The sequence below is a fragment of the Chelmon rostratus genome, chromosome 14 (genome assembly GCF_017976325.1).
Source record: "Chelmon rostratus isolate fCheRos1 chromosome 14, fCheRos1.pri, whole genome shotgun sequence".
In the NCBI taxonomy this organism is placed as follows: Eukaryota; Metazoa; Chordata; class Actinopteri; order Chaetodontiformes; family Chaetodontidae; genus Chelmon; species Chelmon rostratus.
In genome coordinates, this window is record NC_055671.1 from 4,944,057 (window position 1) to 4,965,973 (window position 21,917).

At 44.9% G+C, this 21,917-nt stretch overlaps 1 protein-coding gene across 2 annotated transcripts in view; it reads left to right on the forward strand.

Moving 5' to 3' along the window:
* The window catches only part of spns2 (spinster homolog 2 (Drosophila)), a 60,189-nt gene that overhangs the window by 31,176 nt on the left and 7,096 nt on the right, over positions 1-21,917 (forward strand). The window contains exons 3-12 of one of the 2 annotated variants that reach the window (XM_041952937.1): positions 2,110-2,246; positions 5,565-5,716; positions 7,841-7,907; positions 10,677-10,819; positions 11,648-11,800; positions 12,068-12,257; positions 14,497-14,562; positions 15,068-15,166; positions 18,404-18,567; positions 21,241-21,287. In XM_041952937.1, the coding sequence (XP_041808871.1) occupies positions 2,110-2,246; positions 5,565-5,716; positions 7,841-7,907; positions 10,677-10,819; positions 11,648-11,800; positions 12,068-12,257; positions 14,497-14,562; positions 15,068-15,166; positions 18,404-18,567; positions 21,241-21,283 (1,214 nt within the window). In that variant the 3' untranslated portion in view covers positions 21,284-21,287. The remainder of the gene's footprint in view (positions 1-2,109; positions 2,247-5,564; positions 5,717-7,840; positions 7,908-10,676; positions 10,820-11,647; positions 11,801-12,067; positions 12,258-14,496; positions 14,563-15,067; positions 15,167-18,403; positions 18,568-21,240; positions 21,288-21,917) is intronic. The other variant, XM_041952936.1, reaches the window with a different exon arrangement.

Below are 21,917 nucleotides of genomic sequence, written 5' to 3' on the forward strand. Positions count from 1 at the left end.
AACACCCTGCTCTGCGTGTGTGTGTGAGTGTGTGTGTGTGTGTGCATGGTCTCTCCAGCAGTGCTGTGGCTGCTGGCTGAGCTGGCAGAGCTCTTTAGAGAGCCGGACCTGCACCAAGCAGTCATTACAGTCATTTAGCATTATACAATAGACCTGCAGCACTAAGCCACATAAATGCTCATGACAGCGGCCGAAGAAAGAGACAGAAGGAGGGAAAAGCAGGCAACAAGAGGGAGAGAAGAAGAGGAGAGCAGTGATAATAGCAGAGAGAAAATGTGTAGAGATGAGGTGGGTGAGACTCATTATCTGTAATGAGCAGATAAAGTAATCCCAGCCCCTGTGAAAACCCAAACTGTGACTGATTCACTCATTAATAGTAATTCAAATTAGATTTAAATTAGATTTTAAATTGCATTTCACTGTCTGAAATGGCTTCTTTTTTTCTTTTTCTCAAAATGACACCATGAGCTCACACTGGAGGACACCTGTACCAGAACGAGTGTTACATGGATAAGATAGCAAGAATTAAGTAAACTTAAAAAGTTTTGATATTGTCTCTATTTATAAGTATGCTTTCAGAAGTGCTCTTAGTCTGAAAAGCCCGTTTTTCTGCCAGAATCACGGACACTTTGACGTGCTTTTATGTGCATGTTGCTGCTCCTTTTTTAAGGTTTTGTCCCTTTTTTAGTTTCAGTGTGAAGCCCTTTTCTTTTTTGATATCTCTTTTTTTCAAAAGGAAGCAAAACATCACATCATCAACATCAAAACCACACTGCACACAATGCTAACAACAACAGAAAAGAAAAGGAATAGCGGTAACAAAGTAATATAACAGGAGTGCCTGTACAATGTTTTTGCACAACTCTTCCCCCAAAATAGGGTTATGAGAGGATATTTTTTCTTTTTATCATCAAATAATATCACATGTATAAAACTACAGTTATGCTATAATCTGATTATGTGTTGGTTGGCCTCAGCAGCTGTGGGGCTGCGCTGCCCGTGTCTTATATAACACCCCCTCCTCTCCTCTCTCTCATCTCCTCCTCTGTATGTTTATGCTGATGATCTGTCAAAACACTCCAGCCCGTCTCCCCAGCTCCCCTCGCCGCTGTCAAGAGCAACATCTCTGCCCTTTCTCCTCTGCAAAGACACAAAACTCGGTTTGAGAGCATTAAAAATTCAGCTCTGTTTGGGTCGGTCGTCCTCATAAATACTGACTAAAAGCTCTGAGAATGAGGGCCTACTTGTCCACTCAGCAGTGGGGCAATTACGGGAACACATTTTAAAGCACTTGTGTTCCTTTCACTGGGATGTAGGTTTGGTTGTAAGAAATTAAGGTGGAGGAATGATTTATGCCCACGCAGCCACCTAACCCTAACCCTCTCCGTGGAATAAGTGCTGGTATGTGATATATTGCTATTAATCGCCTTGCATCTGCTGAGTTTAATTGCAATTCCAGTCGTGATGCATTAAACCCTGACATGTTTTTTTTTTTTTACCTCCACCACCTTTTTTGATTTGTTTGATTGAACAAACCGAGAGCATACAATCCCCTCCCTGCTCTCTTTTCTCCCTCTCCGTCTCTTTTAACAGCTACTGTATTTGGCTGCATTCCAAACTGTAGCTTTTCCTACAATCCCTCCTACTGTGGGGCGCTACGTTTGTACAACTCCTTCTCCTCCCCTCTCTTGTTACAAATTGAATCCTTTACAACCGGCACCACCTTTCACACTGACATTTCCCGGTGCTGTATCATCTGTATTTAATATTCTTTTGCCGGGTTTCTTGTAGTAGGTGTAGGTGAGGTGTAATGGAATCCTAATTGGTTGGAGTTGAACGGAGGTGTCCTCTGGCAGTCCTTCACTCTGGCCGACTGGTATCGCCCAGTCGATCTGGACAGGTCTTGGCTCAATAAGTGGCTCTGAAAGCTGAAATACATGCCTCAGTCCAGCTGGAATTCATGGATTTTTACAGCAAAGCACAATGAAGTTACACATGTTACTGTAAATAGCTGTGCAATGAAACACAAAGACCGACAGAAATATGTCTACGTCAGAAACATTTCCTGTCACCACATCCTCAGTAACATTTTCTTTTCTCCTTCCACAGTCTTCATCTGCAGCTTCATGGTAGCAGCTCCCATCTTTGGTTACCTGGGCGACCGCTTCAACAGAAAGGTCATCCTGAGCTGTGGCATTTTCTTCTGGTCCATTGTTACTCTGTCGAGCTCCTTCATCAGTAAAGAGGTACGCCATCGCATTCGCTCTGATGGAAAAGGGTGAACAATGACAGCACAAGCACTCCAGTGTTATTCTATTAGGCTGCCGTCCTGGTGATGCAGTCTACACCCACGAGCTAATTATTCTGTTACGGTCTGGATATGCTTGATGTTAAGGCTAGTGAAATGAAATGATATGCTCGTTAAGTCAGACACCCGCGTTGCCTTTGTAGACGTTCTTTATATCTCCCTCCCTCCCTCCCTGTCTCTCTCTTGCTGGCTAACAGCCAATCAACTAATGAAGGCCCATGCCTCAGACTTGTCTCAATTACAATGCTTTAGAAGATAAGACTCTCGTGTTTCACTGCCCCTTGACAAGTGGATCTAAATCTGATATCTCCAAAGGCCCCTGTGTGCAGGGCGGTGTTGGATGCATTAAATAATAACATTATTCTTGTTGGGGATGATGTGGGGGAGGGGTGTCCCGCTGAGAGTAGTCATCGCATTGCAGTAAAGGCTCTGTATATGTTATGTTGTACAGTCGTGATGGACAGTTGTAATAAAAAGTCTCACAGACTCACAACCTGAAGGCTGAGCTGGCAGAGATATGTGGCATTAAAAGCTACATGAGTTGGATTTATGCGGAGCCCCGCAGTGTTGTCTCTGCAATGAGTAAGTCCATACAGCGCTGAAGCTCTTCAGCCAGGAGCTGTGAAAGGGAATGACAGCTCAGAGATGCTGATGGTCTCAGGAGTGCGTCCTTTGACTTCAGTCCCCTATAGACTCGTCTGCAGGGAGACAAGATGGCAGCCATTTGCTTAAGCAGGAAATACATTCAGGCTGCATATGGCTAAACTGAAATTAAGGCCCTCTTCCCATCTGACAAATGCCACAAAGGCCGCTGACTGCCGATGAGGAGATGAGGAGTGATCCTCAGCACCCGCAGTCCTTTGCCACAAACTTTAACTTCACCCTCAAGACATGTCCCTGAGTGTGCCAATCAAACGAGACAAGAGTAGATGTCGCTTATGTAATAGCTCCACGACGCTGTCGCCTTGAGAGATGAAAGACATGACATGTAATGAAATGTTAATGACCACTTACAACTGAGTCCTATCATTACGCATTTAAGACACTCTGGGGCATTTTGGAAGGATTTGCAGCAGATATGGAATTCAGATCTTATGTAACAGAAATTTGCAACTGCCATAAAGTGAAATTGCACCCTTTTTTTCTGCATGACCACAACAGATTATCGTCATAAAATGGTCACTTTTAGGTCATTTGAAATTTGAAACACATTAGTGGCAGTCTATTTATAATTTTATCCAATGGAAGGCATGACTCATTTTATTCACTCCCATCCTGTGAATATAAAGAGGGTGAGACAAGGATAATGACCATTCAGCTACTATTGTAATAAAGCCTGGTTGTATTAAGACAATTTATCTTATTTTTAATGCCATACCCTGAGAGGCAAGTGAGAATAAAATTTCTGGTGATCAATTTCTCCTGAGTTTATGACTTAAGAACATATGAAAATAAAAAGTTTTGCCAGGATAATGCTGTTAGCATGGCTGTAGACTCTTAGTCCTGTTTGAAAATAGGATTGAATCAGTCGACAGCGTAGATTTTCCATAACCCTCGTGATCCCTTAACTTTCCTTGCAATCTTCAATCTGCCTGTACAGTTTCCAAACTTCATTTTTGTGGCGCTTCCCTGGCATTGCTCCTTTTTGTTGTTGTCACAGCTACTAGCATTTCTGCTCCAAGTGGCGATAACAATCTGGTGACCACACAAACATAAAGCACTGCCATCGTGATCCCACGAAACTGCGGGCCATTAAAAGAAGAAAACAGACTGATTCTAAATCACTGGAAAGGATGCGACAAACTCAGAGACATACAGCAGTGAAAGCTCAGCTGTGATCGACACAAACACAGCGGCTCACATATAACACAAAAGAAGGAAAGCGGTTTAAGATGACTGTAAACACATAGAATTGTAAATAATATGGGTGAATGCCGCAGCAGACACAGCTTTTCTGCATGCATCCCCTGAGTGTCATCTTACAGTGAGGTGTGTGTGTGGCGTAGTCTCCAGAGGATGTTTGATGGCTGTGTTTGTGACCTCGTGACACGATGTCCCATCCACCAGCGTGAAGCCTGGAGTGACAGCTGAGAGCTCAGGTCAGCGCAGGGATCACCTTCCGCCATCTCAGCTCCGCCTCTGCTGCCTACAGCACCCTCATTAATCTCTTTTCATTGCAGACAAACCTTACTGCAGGTGACCTTATCGCGCGCACACACACCACAGTCCGACATTAATAGTGGCCACAATGTGCTGTCATATGTTTAAGGTGAGAACAGAAAAAAATCCTACATGATGTAAAGGAATGTTAATGCAAAAAAAGATAAGAAGGAACACACTCCTTGCAGCAGATATATATCACCATTAACCAACGTTAATTCACTGCACCGTTAACAAGTTGCACAAGTTGTACATGCAACTAATTGGGGCTAACAGACAGCATCCAAATTAGTGGCCAGTATTTGCAGTTTGCATCATTTCAGTGTGTGGGGGAACCAGATTTCTTTGTAGCTTCACAAGCAGACATGGGAGTCCGTATCCAGTGAGTAGTAGTTGCCATGGAAACAGTTAACAATCCAGCTGCCTACACAGGTGCCCCCGCCAGCGTGCATGCTCCTATTAAAGCCTTTAAAGTATTCATCCTTTTATTTATCAGTTTATTACATCTGATGGAAGATAATAGGCCACGGTAATTTAATAAAGCGAAATGGGATTAAACATATTAAAACGCTGACGTGGTGTTATTTCACAGTTTCATTAAATAGAATTTATCTGGTTGATCAATATAACCTCCAATTTTTTTGGGCCGCATGCAGAAACATTTCACCATTCAAGTGAGCGTGGTACTCTGCATGTTTGTGTGTTCGTGTGCAGGGATGCAGCAGTAACGTGGGAGTGAGCTTGGGAGCGTCAGTGATGTTGTGTCCTGTTTCAGGAGTGTCTGCCTCTGATCATCTGGCAGATGTATCAGGAAATACACGTGGGCTGACAGCTAGTAATTGCATCTTGTACAGCATGTGCACTGTGAGCCTGGTTGTAATGACAGCACAGACATTTACAGACCTGCTACTGAGGGCTAAGTGCTAAAGGTGGAGTTGGACTGTTTTCTGCTCGGATGAAAAGTTTGTGAGGAAGCCGAGGATGATTGGGGAGCCATTTGGTCGACAATGTGCTCTGGCAGAAGGTTTCCTCTGGAGCTCGATAATAAATGTATATCTTCTCTCTCTGTGTCTCTTTCCCTTTTCTCTCTCTGCAGTACTACTGGCTGTTTGTGCTCTCCAGGGGACTGGTAGGCATCGGAGAGTCCAGCTACTCCTCCATCTCTCCCACCATCATAGGAGACTTGTTCACTAATAACAGCCGCACCATGATGCTCTCTGTCTTCTACCTGGCCATCCCTCTAGGAAGGTAAGAGCCAGACAGATCCTGTATTGTTGAAGCAGACACAAGGACACAAGGTATATGATCATGTATTGGTATTAAATGTGGTAATCATTTCATCCAGTCCAGCCGGTTCTTCACATGTTCAATCCAAAGGTGCAAAGCAATCAGGAGCATTAGCATGGATAGTTTACATCATCCTCACATAGAGGAGGTCAGGCTCTTATCTGGTTTTTGTTTTTGGTCAGAAGCAGCCACACAAAGAGCTCAGGCTGTCTGCAGAACTTGCAATTGGCTGCATGAAGCTTAAAGGAGGGTGGGAGGCTTTTTGGAGATGTGGCGCGGGGTTGTGGGAGTAGGAGGTATTATTAAGCTCAAATCTCCAGCCTTTTTCAGTTCATTCAATCAGAAAAAGGGCCACAGGGAGAAAACAAACAAAGCCAAGTAATAAAAGATGAATGTGCCGGTGGATGCGCCACAGGAGCCACTTGAGGTTTATCGTTATATACAGTGCTTAGCAGCATGTGCCTGGGCTGCCGCATGCTGCGCTGTTTTCCAGCTCCTGCATGCACAATCACACACACGGAAATGCTAATGTGCTGCAGTCTCTCCAACACTACAAACACGCATGTACAGCATGTCACTTAAATTTGTTGTTGCAAAGCAAACCACAGGGATGAATGGTGATATAGCTCATTTAGTATAGTAATCATAGTTTTTAATGGTAAATCAGAGACAGTTGGAAAAATGAGGAAAGGAAAGTCTAAACTGGCCTCTGTGCTGCCAAAATGTTCAGGTCACAGTAAACTGCCCGGCAACACAGACAATAGAAGGTAAGAGTGGGCCTCAGAAAAGAGCAGTCAAACATCCTATCCAGTCTCCCACTTGTTTGTCTTTACTGAGGTTGTTATGGTCGTTTCCAGGAAATGACCTCAGGAATTAGACCGGATTCACAGGAAATGGATTCCCCTGCCCTCCTTTTTCCCCCATAATTTTTAAACTTGGTCCCGCAGACAGGTTTCTGTGTGACGCCGGCGTTTGATGTGAGCGTATTTTTCATGCTGGAGTTTTATTGTTGGTGTTGAACTTCCAAACACTCTCTGGGTGGACTCTGATAAGATTAGCTGTTAGTCACTCACTGGAAATATCATATGCTGTCTGAGCCTGTTTATACTGCACTGTTATTTTGGGAGACCTAATCATGGAAGCACAACCGTGGACGTTTCCCCCTTTGCTCTGAGTGCGTAGATGTGTGTGTGTTTATAAAACCAGTTAAACATGCTCTGGCCCTTTAGCAGATTTAACCAATGTATTTCTCCAGTCCACAATACCACACATTCTGCACATGCAGACAAACAGGATCTAATCAGGAAGTCTGATTGACTCCCACTGACTAATTCTAGGTTTGCAAAGTAGTTTCTGATTATTTTTCTGTCAGTCGACCAATCAATTGATCACTAATCGTTGCAGTTTCGGCTCAGGTCATGCTGATCGCTAAGAAATATCACAAAGATGAATCAGCTCTTTATTTACTACAGAATTTCTGTGTTGCAGATAACGCTCACATACTTAACTCCTCTGCCACTCATACCTCTACAACTTGAATCCTCTTTGTCCTTTAAATGCTGATGCTATCTTGCAGCAGAGGCTTATCTCAGCATAGGGGCCACTTTATCTGATCTGATGTGATCCAGCAACATTCCCCTCTAAGCGTTTCACTGTTATTTCCCTTTATGACACACAAAACACCCTTAAACTCAAACAAAAGGGTTGCAATGCAATTTGATTACAGCCAGTCACCCATGTTTGTAGTGCGCTGTGTTAGCTCATTCGTGCACCTGCGTTTTGTGACTACATGCACAAATCACATGTCCACAAATAGACCAATTAGCCATGTTGCTACCAGAGCTTTGATCAGTTACACTGTCATGAGCTCTCCATGTCACGTATCCAAACACTTTAATCACACTGCAAACAGCATGTGTGCAGTGTAGGCGTAAGCTTAAGTAATTTAGATGACAGACTCAGCTAACTCAGGACACTGACTCATATTCTTGATATATAACTTGCACTGACAGACCTCAGTGGAGCAGGTTCACAGCAATACAAGAGGTGTTTTATGTTGCTAATATGCAGTCTTTCTCTCTGCAGCGGGTTGGGCTACATCCTAGGCTCCAGCGCCAAGGTGGCTGCAGGAGACTGGCACTGGGCACTGAGGGTAAGCGCATCATCATCAACATCCTCTAACACTGCACACAAACATGCACACACAGATGAAGAGCCCCTCCTGCAGGGCTGGACGGGGAGGCCCGTGATGGATCCGGGGTCAGAGGGGTCAGTGGTGGCAGAAGCACCGGGGGACAGACACGGCTGAACAGGCGGTCCAGGCCCTGACATTGCAAGGAAGTGACAGAGCCGGGAGAGCTAAAGGCTGGACAACTCTCACACATGTCCACATCAGTGGCAGCTCAGCCTCCAGCCTCCTACAGAACCACATCTAAAAATGTTTTAACATCAAACTCACTCAGCATCTTCTAATACTGTATCTGTTTGCGCAAAAAAAAAACAATTTCTGTGGTTCAGTTCTGATTTCTGATAAGATAGCTGCAGCAGGGACAGTGGGTTTCTATTAAATATCAAGGCTGATGCTAGATTTTCTTTCTCAGTTGCTGTAAACACATTTATCTTTCATTGCACTTAACCTGCGGAGGTCGTCTCCAGTGAAGCGGGATCAGTGTCAGCCTCAGTGTAACAACAAGGTGTCAGTGCATCCCCAGCTTGTGTATAGCACCTTTTTCAGCGCAGGAGCTTAATGAAACAGCACAAGGTTTAATCGGTGGCTGCAGATCTTGTGGAGAGGTTGCTGGAGGCACATTTTGGCCCTGCAGGAGGCAATATTAAATGCATGATCCGGGTCCTCTTAGGGGTGCTAGTTGTGCCGTGGCTTGTGCTTATTAGACAAGGGAGAACAATGGAAAGTGCATGAAAGGGAAATGGTGACGTCCAAGCCTTGATTAGCATTTGAGATGAAGATGGTGTTCACCTGTAATAAATGAAAATGTGTACCAGAGATGGCACTAAAGCTCTGTGCAGGGCAGTGGTAGAGAGGAGAACAGGGTTTCAGTGTGGCCTGGCACACATTTCTTACTACGTACTGGCTCCCAAGATGCCCTAAATGTGCTCCAAGAGCATTAAGCAGGATCCCTTTTAATTAAAGGCTATTTTCAAATTCATCTGTAGAAATTGGCTGAGATGTCCCATCTTAATAGGCTATTGCTTCAAGACAAAAATCCTTCCTGGACTGTTTCGTTTTTTTGCAGTTGCACACTTACTGCGTACTTACGAGCAGACACAGGTGTTAAATCAGGAGCATAAATCACTGTTGTCACAGCACTTTTTTAGTGGGACTCCACCGAGGACTTGAGACAAAACATTCAAAAGTGGACAGCTCTATAAGGCATACCAGCAGTATTGCAGAGGACCAATGAAAGGTCTAACAGGACACCACAGGAGCCGCTGACTTCAGGGTCAGCTTTTAAAATCCTTAAAACAAATGATGGCCTGCCTCCTCTTACGAGCTGCCTGACATTTAAAGGAAGGCATTAAACATTCTCTCACATGTGGTGGTGGAAGAGATTCCTGGACATGACAGGTCGCTGGGTTTGAGGAAACAGAAAAAAAAACCCCACAAAGAGCAGGGCAGTTTGTTCCACGGCAGTCACAATGACATTCCAATAAAACAATCTCAAAGCCAATTAATCACCGGTGTGGCATGCAGAGGAAAACAAATACCAAGACATGAAACAGCTTCCTTGCAGCAGTATCCTGCTTTAAGGAAAAAACACTGCAGCGCTTCCGTTTGTTTTTGCCCGACGTGTTCCAGCTACCTTCCTTGTTTGGCTGAAATGTGGATGATAAGAAGGAGCAGGGGGACACATAGAAATGAGGAGCGAGAGAGGGCAGGAGCTAATTTGTTTGATTGCCAACCGTCCAAAGGGGAAGTTGGTAATGGACCCTGTGGGAGTCAAGGTCAAAGGTCACAGTAATTCTGAAGGGACTTGAGTGCAAAACAAAGCTAATATTTATTTTCTGGAGATGAGCTGTGCATGCTCCATTGCGCTGCCTCTCCCTAAACGCACATCATATGATTCTGATGCAAATGTGGATCCAGTTAAGTTGCTCCACACAAGCAGAAGAAGACCAGCGAGCAGACACAATATAGGAAAGGAAATAATCAGTGTTGGTGTAATCCTCACACCTCTGAGACCAAACCACCGTGCTGAGCTGCATTATTAGCCACATTATGAGCCACATCAGACTCAGAATTACTCCCTCAATGGAAAATTTGAGGACACACTCACACACATACATATACATGCCTGCACGCACACGCTTCCCAGTACCACAGTGCTTATGCATATAAATGGGCTGCAAAATATAATATGATGAATTTCCCCTGACAGATGAAATTGGTTTTGCTTTTGTGAGCAATTTGTATTACTTGAACAAATCCTCTCCCACACATCCCATCCTGCCTTTTGTCTTTGTTTCCCCCACACAGACACACACATGCACAAACATGCAACCTCATAACCCATGAAAGATGATAGTGAGCATTATAGCAGATGGGCACTTATGAGGTTTTCACCTTGGTGCAGAGCTCACAAAGCAGCTCTCAAAGCCAAAAAGAGTCTTAGGGTCTTGTGTGCTTATGCGCATAGGCAAGCCCACGTACACACACACACATTAACACACACACACAGTGCCGATAGAGTAAGCAGAGGGAATGTTCTCAGCTCCAGAGGGCTTGTATAGGATGTCAGGCGTATCGGCAAACACAGTGGCCATCCATTCAGATTATAAACACACTGTTCTTTGTGCTGGATATCATGCCCCCCCTCCTCCAAACCACAACCTCTCTGAATATCATGTCAGTGTGATGTGTCAACACGGTCTGAGGTCTCACAGGTCCATCTTGTCCTGGTAGGTGTCCCCAGTTTTAGGCATCACCGCGGGAACTCTGATCCTGGTCTTTGTGCCTGAGCCAAAGAGGGGCAGCGCCGACCAGATGGGAGGACGCATCAAGAGTCGCACTTCCTGGTTCTGTGACATGAAGGCACTCGCCAAGAAGTAAGGCATCCCATCATCTTTTTGGAGATCGACCTGTTTACCTGTTCAGTGACGAGTGTAGGGCCCAGGATCATCCATTTTTCTCCAACAGATCACTAAGAGCCATGCCTGCTAACAATTTAGCTTACATTTGCTGAATGCCAGGCAAGAAGTAGTACATATTAGATCTTTTTATAGTAGCCATTAGAGGCATGGAAATGTCAACACAAGACACAGTGGACCAGTATCATTCACACACCACCACTCTGCAACGCTGCTGAACTGTGAAAGGAGCTTTGCATCTGTGACACTGGAGGCCCTTGTCATTACATGAACTGTGGGACACATTTCTTAAAGAAATGTTATAAACTCTACATAGTTACTGTAATGTAGCCATGCAGGTTTATGGGAACTATTTTAGGAGAGCAACTACATATTCATCCCCTGCATCCTCTGTAACATTTAGCAGTGCACAGTCTCCCACATTCACCACCTATGGAAACACGGAAAGTGTTAAGCAGTGTTATTTTTGTCTCCTTCATAAAACTGTCAGTCTTAACTGCAAATCCTTTCAGTCACCATTTAGCACCAGAGCTGTTTTAAAAAAAACATTTTCTCACCTGTGAGATAATGCTAATGTCGTCTGACCAGACTGACCTGACTCATGTTGTTTTCCTTTATTATCTGTTCGACCCGTTGGCAATTGTTATCAGGTGAGAGAGATAGCAAGAGCGAGTGAGATGTTTGAGGTTGCGTGACAGAAAATAGTAGCTTGTTTATTTTGCCCTTGTGTAAGCCAAGATAATCACCTGTTTGATTTTGTGTGTGCGTGTGTTTCTTCGTGGTTAGTCGGAGCTACGTGTTCTCCTCCCTGGCGTCCGCGGCGGTGTCTTTTGCCACAGGTGCGTTTGGTATGTGGATTCCTCTGTACCTGGCCAGAGCCCAGGTGGTGCAGAAGACTGTGGAGGCCTGTACAAAAGAGATCTGCAGCAGCAAAGACAGGTGATTAATGACTAAACGCTGGCGTTATCTGAAACATTGTGAACACCAGCATCTTTTGTGTGCCACATGTAAAAAGCTGAATGAAGTGGATTAGGTGGATTTACAACATATATGATGTAGGTCTATTTATTTTGGACATATTTCAATGTTGCATCAATCATAATACGCATTGCTATTTTCTAAATGTGCATATCCTAGCTTCACCTGTGTGGTAACATGGGCTAAAAAGGCGCATTTGTACAAACAATTGCTTCCTCTTGTGTCCAGCCTAATCTTCGGGGCGATCACCTGCGTGACCGGCCTGTTGGGCGTGGTCATCGGGGCAGCCACCACACGCCTGTGCCGCCAGAAGACGGAGCGAGCCGACCCGCTGGTGTGCGCCGTCAGCATGCTGGGCTCAGCCATCTTCATCTGCCTCATCTTCGTGGTGGCCAAGAAGAGCATCGTTGGAGCTTATGTGAGAGTCATTTCCTGGAACTCCTTTGTATATATTGTGTCTGCAGGAGAGGAAGTGCAATCAAACAGTGGAGATGGTTGCGATTAGGTCCACTTTTGCTGTCCTGCTTTCAACTGGTCCTCGTAGAAAAATGTTTCAAAGAGCGATGTTAGTATGTTAACTATGGGTTAGCCTGAGGGGCTGAGAATTAAAAGGGAAAGTCTGGTAAGCAGTCTAACAAGGGAAGGCTTACTAACAGCTCATCGGGCGCGGTTAAGGTTTGAATCAGGAATAAAGCAGTAAGATGATACTGCCTGATGCCAGTTCCTCGCAGGCCCAGAGGCGTGAGTGGGTGTCGCTCCTCATAATGAATAGCTTTAATTGCAGGTTGGATTGAGACGGCCACAGGAGCTGCTGCAGGTAGCTGACGCTCATACCTCATCGGGGCAAAAGTTAGAGTCTCAGGCAAATAGTCAGAGAGCTTGTGTGTCTAATTGGCTTGTGAAGCAGGAAAGGGTGCAACTTAACAACCGCTGCCCTGAAACAATGCACTCTTGGCTGCTGGACTCACCAAGCACAAATTTCTTATCAGCAACAAAGGAATAGGAACTGACTCTCAACGAGTTGGACGGTAATAATGCTGGAAAGCTGGGAAAGATGGAAAATATTTCCCATGCGTGTAAGAGAACATAACAAACATGCTTCCATATCCTCGATATGTGACCTTGGCTGACCTTGGCAGGTCTGGCCTCTGACTTTATTTACTACTGGATCAGTGCGGGACTTTTTTTGCAGTGTATGTGAGGTGTGTTTAAGAATGTTCTCTTGTTTGCATGTGTTGGACATTAATGACTGGACAGTAACCAGTTTTATAAAGCTGAGATGACACACTGTTTGATTTAAAAAAAGCAGGAATAATCGTATGAATTAAATGATCCACGCTTCATATACTGTAGCTTTTCAACAGCTGACGTACGTCCTAAAAATGATAAATGATTACTGATATAAGTGGTGATTTTGATTTAATGAGTTGAACTTTATATTAAGTCCAGTTAGGTCAAAGGCACACATTTATCAGGTGTTTGACAGAGGCATGACTCAGCCAATTAGACCTGAGGTGCAGCGGTATCCATATTAATCACATAATTATAAATCTGTCCAACTCAATTTCAGACAAATGCTGTGTGACAGAAAGGGCTTGTGCTGATGCACTTGAATGACACCAGATTTCTATCTTTGTACTGTCGCAAAGGGTAAAGTCGCTCTCAAATGTTTCACATCTAGTCCTGGAAGAATAAAGCATGAAAACATACAACAGTAATACTTGTTTAACCATTTCAGCCTCACACATGTGACCTCACTCCTTCTCAGACTACTCTACTGTACGATATTAAATCACCGTACAGTGCAGCAGCAGTTGTAAGTGATCAGCTCAGGTTTCATGGCCAAGCACTGACAGATGTGTCACATTATAAGGCGTGAAGTGGCTGTAACGCGGCTCGGCTGACCCCTCGCAGCTGTTGTCTCGTCAACACGCAGCTAATCTGAGGAAAGGCTGGGCTCCTGTCCTCTAAGAGGCAACATGTCGGTCACGGTGTCTGGTTCGCAGCTCTCGGAGCAGACTTGTCTACATCTTTGCTGTCAGGCTCCTTCTGTAGCTCTCTGCACTGCACTGTAGGCCTGGCACGCTGGCAGAAGGGTTATTCCCCGAGACTGCACTGCAACCAAATCCCTCTGGGTCTGTTTTTAAGAAAGTGGCCAAACAGCAACACCAGCTGCTACCAGCCTGTGTACATACAGTAGCCTGCATGTACTTTTAGCACGCTGTATGTCAAGCCCACTGTGTTATTAAAAGTTTGCATTTTCTGTCCCACCCATTCAGAAGCAGGGCAATAATTCAAATCCTGCAGCTGGATCTAAACTTGTTCAAATGTTTCCACACTGAATATACGGCTCTGACGGGAATAAACAACCCTTATCATCCCGTGCTGTTTTTCAGCTCGTAGGCTAAATGCTCGGCTCGGTGGGACCAAAATGAAGGCCTGCACCTCCACGTATAATTGGGCCACGGCATAATAACATGTTTTTAAACCGCAGCAACCAAAGTGCTTTTATTCAGCAGTGGATTCCCACACACAGTAGAAATATCTGCATCCTCCTCTTTTGGCTTCATGTCTGGTTACCAGTCTTTTGTGCAGTGGAAATTGGCTGATCTTAATTAGCACCACTAAATGGACAATCTTTTTCCTTCTTGATTTAGGTTTGCATCTTTATAGGAGAGACGCTGCTGTTCCTGAACTGGGCCATAACGGCAGACATTTTAATGGTAAGTGCTGAGAGCCTGTACTTATCCACTGGGTCACTGGAAATTCCTGCAACAAACTATCCCAAATAACAGCCACCCAATTAGACACAGCCTTGAGTTGTGAAATGTGAGTGGACTCTGCCCTCGTTGGCTACAGTTTGGGTGGGACTGATAATTACTGTCTTCACCAACAATGATTCATACACTGCTCATGGAGACAAATGCGGCGGAGCCCTTTTCTCTGATGTATGTTTCGCTATCTAAAGGTGAAAAGAGGAGGTTGAGTGAGCCAAATGAAATGAGGTGGCTGTACCAACGAGCTCCTTAGTTTGTAATTAGGATGGAGGCCGTGTAGTATGCAGAGTCAGAGACAGGCCATACTGACATTAGTGACATCTGCTTGGGGCGTTCTGACCCAATGAGGTGGTGAATACTGCAGCAGTCGTTTCAACTTGGCCGAGTGAATCTTTCTGCCTCTGTCTCTTCATTATCTTCCATGATGTATTCTCTCTCTCTCTCTGTGCAGTTTGTCGTTATCCCCACGCGGAGAGCAACAGCAGTCGCCTTTCAGAGCTTCACTTCTCATCTCCTGGGCGATGCAGGAAGCCCGTACCTGATCGGCCTGGTAAGACTCTACTAGATGCAGTTGTGTGGGCTGATCACGGCGTGGGGGGCAATATATTTAAGATTTACCCCAGGCTGCAAGTCCCAGCTGGAACACACAGCTTCAGCATATCTGTGAGTGCCCCATTAATGCACGTGATGCGTTCAGATACCGGTTCAGCTCTTGCTTTAAGTGGGCCAGTGCAAAGTGAGGTACAAGAGGCACTTTTAGCACACGTCTCAGGAGGGCTGATGAACAGAGTTGTGATTTCACCAGTGCTCTTCAGGCTGTCAGTGGCGTTTTCTAGTAAATCTCATGATTCCCAGGAGGGGCCAGTGTTACTGTATCTGATTGGTCAGGAGATGAGAGAGTGGTTCTTACTGGGACGCGAGACCTCTCAAGGTCACATTCACTCCCCCAACCCCCAACGCCCGCCACCGCCCAAACTACATGCATGCACCCAAAGAACAGCATCCAAGAGGCCAGAATACAAGTGCTGCTCGCTATTCAATGGAGTGTGAAACATGATCCACCTCAGACTGTCAAGCGGCATTCTTTTCATTCCAAATAGAGAATGAACATTTCTGAAGTTAATTAGTAACTCCATAGGTACGCATTCTATATGGCTCATTTGAGCATACAGGACGTGAGGAAAAATGAGCTCTTGTGCAAGTAGAACGCACAAAAACAGCTGCAGGAATGCCACAGCCATAATGAATATCACAATCTACACATCACATCCAAATGTTTAACTTTTCTATCAGTGTCTAAAACGTACTTTGGTGCTGGGAGATAGTAGACGGCCTTAGTGTTTACATTGCATTTCATTGTTGTGCCTCTGGCTCACAGCCTAGGTCATGTTCACAAAGGCAAAGTGGAAGTCTTTGATTAGTGAATCAAACTGATCCTCGAGATCCTCTGTCGGGGCCTGACAGGCTGGCAGCAGACGCAGCTGTCTGCCGAGCTGCATTCAAAGTGTCCTGTTTTTTTCTTTCCTCCTTAAATAGAAATGTTTAACTCTTGTCAAGACCAGATAAAAGGAGCAGTAAGTTATCTCCAAGTACTGACAGGCCCTTCAAAAAGCCAAACAAAACTGGCATTAAAAAAACGAAATCCCGGGAAATAGAATCCGGCTCAAAGACTGGAGCTGTATTGTTCCTGCAGATCAAATAAAACCCAGTGTCATATTATATTGTACAAACTTCCGATTGACACATTTAGAGATAAAGGGCTTTGAACTGCTATGTGAGTCAGTCCGGATCACTTTAATTCTAGTGATATAGATTCTGCAACCAGTCCTGAAAAGATGAGTCGATTAAAGGATTATTTGATCCATAGTAGAAAAAATAATTTATAATAATAAGTTATTTATCAAACAAAAATGAGAAACATTTGCTGCTTTCAGCTTCTCATATTTGAGGATTGGCTGCCTTGTGGAGCTGTTTCAAATCATTGTTAATTAAATGTTTGAGGGTGTTTGACTGCTAGTGAGACAAAACAAGGAATGTACAGATGTCACCTTGGCTCCCACAGTTCTGAAGCTCCTTACAGCGTGATATGTGGAAAATGAAGGCTATCCAATACAACTGCTCTGGTAATATTCCAACAAGCTCCACATGTCAGAATAAAGCAGCCCACACACACACACACAAAGTCAGCCAGAGTTACACAGACATGGCCCCACAGGTTCCCCATCCAGCCTCCGGGGTCACGACTCTCCTCTGAGTGACACACTGAATGTTCGGGGGCTTCTCACTCCTCCACAAACCCCCGACCAACGAGGCCGGGAACGCTCCAAGTGCGTCACCACACGCTGCCTCGGTTCCTGGGCTGAGGTTTAGCACGCGAGTGTGATGAACTCGTCGTGACGCACGCTGAGCGCAGGCAGAGATACAGTCGCCCATGCAGACTGGCACAAATCCTGTGTATGAGCAAAGTAGAGAATCTCAAGAAAAACAGAATGGAGGTTATTGCTAAGCAACCACAAGAGAAAGTGAGCAAGCGAGTCAGTCCTCTCTGTTCGCAGTTGGGTTTTGACATGTGCGCCAAACAGACCTGTAGATGGTGAACTCAAGTCTACAAACCACTGTGGTGTTCCCTTTTGCGGGAATGCCTGCAGATATTTGTGCCAAAATGCCACACAACTGCCACTTCCTGTTATGTAAAAAAAAAGTGCTTTTAGTACATCTGAAATCCTCTCGAGCCAAGATCCCCCCCTCCCATCAGCACGTAGACCAAGGCAGTTGTCACATTAGAATCCCCAGAGAAACACATAATGGACTTCTCTTATACTGTATGAGCAGGACATGGCCGCAGGCAGAGTGGGTGGCAAGGGAACGCCAGCAACAATCTCTCAGCAATCTCCCAAGAAATGCCTTCTAGCTCGATAATTAGACATGCAGCAGTTCGTATTTTTAGCTAAGTCGTACTGTGCAAGTTGCAGGCAATTTACTGTACCTAGCCCCGCGCTGGCCACACACACACAGCTGCTGGACGTACACCAGATTTAGTCTCGCAGGTGTGCTTTATTTATTTTCTTCCGCCGTCCAATCTCTTCCTCCGATCACTCCTCATGATGCAAGCATATCCTCCCGCCCCTTGCACACGCACATATGAACACAGACTGCAGGCACTCCCTCCAACATCCTCCCGTCAGCAGTTCTCCAGCTTTACCCGTCGAGAATCTCGTTCTGCTGACGCTAACATGTAATCGATGTGCTCCTGCCAGGGTGACCTATGGCCGCCCGGACTCTCGCTCACACACGGACGAGAAGCCCCCTCTCGTTCCCGCTGCGCATACGTCCGCACAATCTGCTAAAAGCTACCATCAGGACTGTCAGTACGGTGATCTATGTGCGTTTGAGAGCTGCCTCGTGAGTGACACTGGGAGGCAGAAATGGTCACTTCACACTCACTGTTCTCCAGCTGTTGTTTTCCTCAGCGCCACGCACGACGGGCCGAACGCCAGCATTACTCAAGCCTTCGACAGCAATATGAGCTATTAGCTGTGAAATCCTGCCTCGCTTAAAACAAAAACAGGGCGTCTTACAGTTTTATCTGTTGCTATGATGAAACAAGCAGAACTCACTCTGGTAATGTGAGTGTGTGCACAGCACGGCGGCGTGTAGTGTGTCACAGCATGACAGGATATTTTAAGAACTTCTGCTGGATGATTAGTTAGAATAAAATCTCTCTTCTCTTTTGTCTGTGTGCGTACGTGTGGTGGGTGTGTGTTTGTGCTGGTGCGCCTGAGTGCAGATCTCTGACGGCCTTCAGCAGAGCTACGCTACGTCAGCGCTGTGGCAGTTCCTCAGTCTGGGCTATGCCCTCATGCTCTGTCCCTTCATCATCGTCCTGGGGGGCATGTTTTTCCTGGCCACTGCGCTGTTTTTCCTGGATGACAGGGAGAAGGCCGAGAAGCAGTAAGTGACTCAGACATTGTTTGAATAACTCATCATTATTTCATTTATTATTTACTCATTTATTCTTTTAATATTTAATACTTGCTTGAGATGTCCCCCACTGACTCCAAAAAATCCAAACACACCAGCTGAGTGGAAGAGGCTGAAGAAGGGGCAGTAATGTTGGTTTTATTCTGAGTGAGATACAGACACAAAGAGGGTGGAGACTGTATCTGGACAATGCTGTGCTCTTTAACCCTGATGCCGGGGTTTGACGTGTGTCAGGGACAAGCTGCCCAGAGATGCCAACAATGGTGCCAACCCTGCAAGACTCAGAAAGGCCCTCGAGCCAATAGAAAGTCCCAGTCAGCTAAAAGTGCTCCAGCGCTGACACAAGCTGTTCTAGCCATCAATTTGTTAAAGTGTGCTTACTTCGACTTTTACCAGCTACCGCCCCTCTCATTCATGCATTCATATTTTCCTCTTTCAAACACCAAAGACGTGAACCCAGAGGGCACGGTAGCTGGTCATGGCCTTAAAAGGCTAAAACAAACACACTCATCCTCTTTCAGATGGTGAGACATGACTTCTTGTTTCTTTCTTACTATTTTTTCCTACTTTTTATCACATTGACTTGCTCCCCTGTTGCCAGCTCTCTCAGAAATGACTTCCTTCCTGTTGAAGATGAGGGACATTTTTAGACAGGATGGCAGTCTGATGTCTGACGTCTGTCTGCAGCCGCCTTATTCTTCACCCTGTGGAGTTGGCTGTTGGTCTTTCCCACGCCGAAACCTTTCATTAAGAGAGATGTGAAAGATTTTAGTCCAACATAACCACAATAAGCCTATTTGGAAGCATTTGTACTGTCGAGGACAACTTAACATTTGCAAAAGATATGTGGAAACTGTCAACTTCACGTTTCAGTGGATTTACTGTATTTTACAATCCTGGGGTCAAACTGCCATCCAAGCTGTAAATAGCTCCTCTGTGTAATGTTAATATGCAGTTTTAAAGGGGTCTTTGCAAAGGCACCACTGAGCCGTGCTGTGGCTTCTGCTGGGCCTGATCCAGGAAAAAAAAGGGGAGGAAATGCAGAACAATGACTAAAAGACAAGTCACACTCCTACCGTCGTGCCAGAAATAAATTGTTTGGTCCAATATGTGGTGCAAGCTATCTGACCACATTATTGCACAGTATGGACTGATGGCACATGTTCACTCAAACTGTATCTAACCACAACCCCTTGACTTTCACACTGCACGCTGTGAGGCAGAGCTAAGAGAGCAACAGATGGAGTTTAAAAAAAAAGGCTCGGATATTAAACACAGACACTTGGAGGTCTTAGAAGAGTGAGGAAATATGATCCTTAACATAAATGTAGTACTGTTATAGACTACAGCATTTCAAAGTTGACACAGTTTCTGAACTTTTTTCACCACCCTTTTCACCCTTATTTCTGATAAGTTGTCTTAAAGCATTAATTAATCATTTACTAATGCTGCATACATCAGTTGTAAGCCATTAATTAAAGGACAACTTTAGGTTGGCATGTCGTGGAAAAATATATCAGCTATAGAGACTTTAATGGATTGAGTTCTTAAACCATTAATATAAGGCTCAAGAGTTTGCATTTACAAGTCTGCAGTTGTAAATGTTGTTAGAAAGTGGTACCACACTTTTTCCTGAACTACATTAACATGTACAGTATGTATTGATGTCAGGGCATTACACTGAGAATACACTTTGACCCTTATTTAACTGATCATTGTCTTACTTTTACTGTAACACATGTCTGTCTCTACAGACCTGTTCTGTCTGATAGTTCAATGCGTCCATGTTCACTTCCACCTTTGGTTGTATGCCTCCGCCATAGATGAGTTAATCATACACCAGCTTGCCAGATTACGTCCAGCTATATGCATACAGCACACAAACCGTTGCACACCTCACACAGCACACTACAGGCCTCTACAGAAGTGCACAGACTTGTACTAAACATCCCAATGAAGAAAAACCTCAAACTTAAACAGCAGCTCTTATGTAACAAGCTGCAAACAGCACCTCAGGGACCAAGAAAGATGACAACATCCACGACTTGTACAACTAGGGTTGTTTCATGACTGTGATATTTATAGATTCCATTCACGCTATAAAGCCCCCAATTTATAAATTCCCCCTGACTTTAGAGAGCGCTTTGCTGCTGTTTTTTTCCTGCTTTGAGTGTGTCCTCAGATACACAGCGCTATTTATAAAAGGCGCGGAGCCGAACGAGTTACCCACTGGAGCGCGCCTTTCTATTTCCAGCCTTAAAGAGTGCTTTATTATTTCTAGGTTGTTAGCTTTTTTTGGCGGCAGGGTTGCCATTTATAGCTCAGGTTCTGCGCGTGCCCCCCCTCCACACATTTACTCAGTGCACATTTACACTTAGTGAGAGCAGAACTGCCTCATCTGCCATGTCGGTGCAGACTCAGTGTGGGTCAAGGCAGGCTGAGCACTGCAGCCTGCAGGATCAGAGAAGAGGATAGTGATGATTGAAAGAGCACAGCAGACAGTCGGCATGTGATGAGTGAAACTGGGAAACATTGGTGGAGATCATTTGGAAAAAAGAGAATAATAAATGTTGAATGTGGTTTAAGAAGATCCGTCAGAGAGTTTTTGTGCATCCGTAGTAAAACTTGTTCCTCTCTCCTCAGGCTGAGCCAGCTGACACGACCACCCTCCTCAGTCAAGGTATGACCAGGTAAATTGCTTTTTCTCCTAAAGACGCTTTTACACTTTAGTGTTTCTCACATCAGCAGTTCTACAAGCAGTTTAAGTGGTTGATAACGAAGATACGGTCTTGGAACATTAGCATTTATAGGGCTCTCTTCTCATTCCCTGGCAAGCATCATGTAGAGCTCCTTTCATTAGGAGGTACAGAGATCCCAAAACAAGATTTTTCAGGACTTAAAAGACACTTTGACCTGAGGCTGTCCAGAACTTAATGACAGTGTAAACCCCGGAGGTGATACACAAAGATGATACACAAATGATTGATCTATGATCCGTTTCCCGTCCCATTGTACTCTGGGAGCGTACAGGCATTCTTGGAGTGGGGGTTATTTGACCAACTGTGCGGTATCTTATCAAGACCAAAGCTGCCTTCCTGCCTTTATCAGACTCACACTGAGTGTAAAACCCCTCTAATTATTAACTGAGCAAAGAAAAGGCACAATAATTGGCAGCATGCCGAAACCCCGCACTGTAGGACAATGGGGAGCGACTGTAGCTGCCAGTAAAGAATAACAAGATTAAACTCTGACTCACTTATTAGAAGGACAAGGAATCTGTTTTCAGTTATTTGTAAAGGTTGTCATGTTTGGCCAAAAGG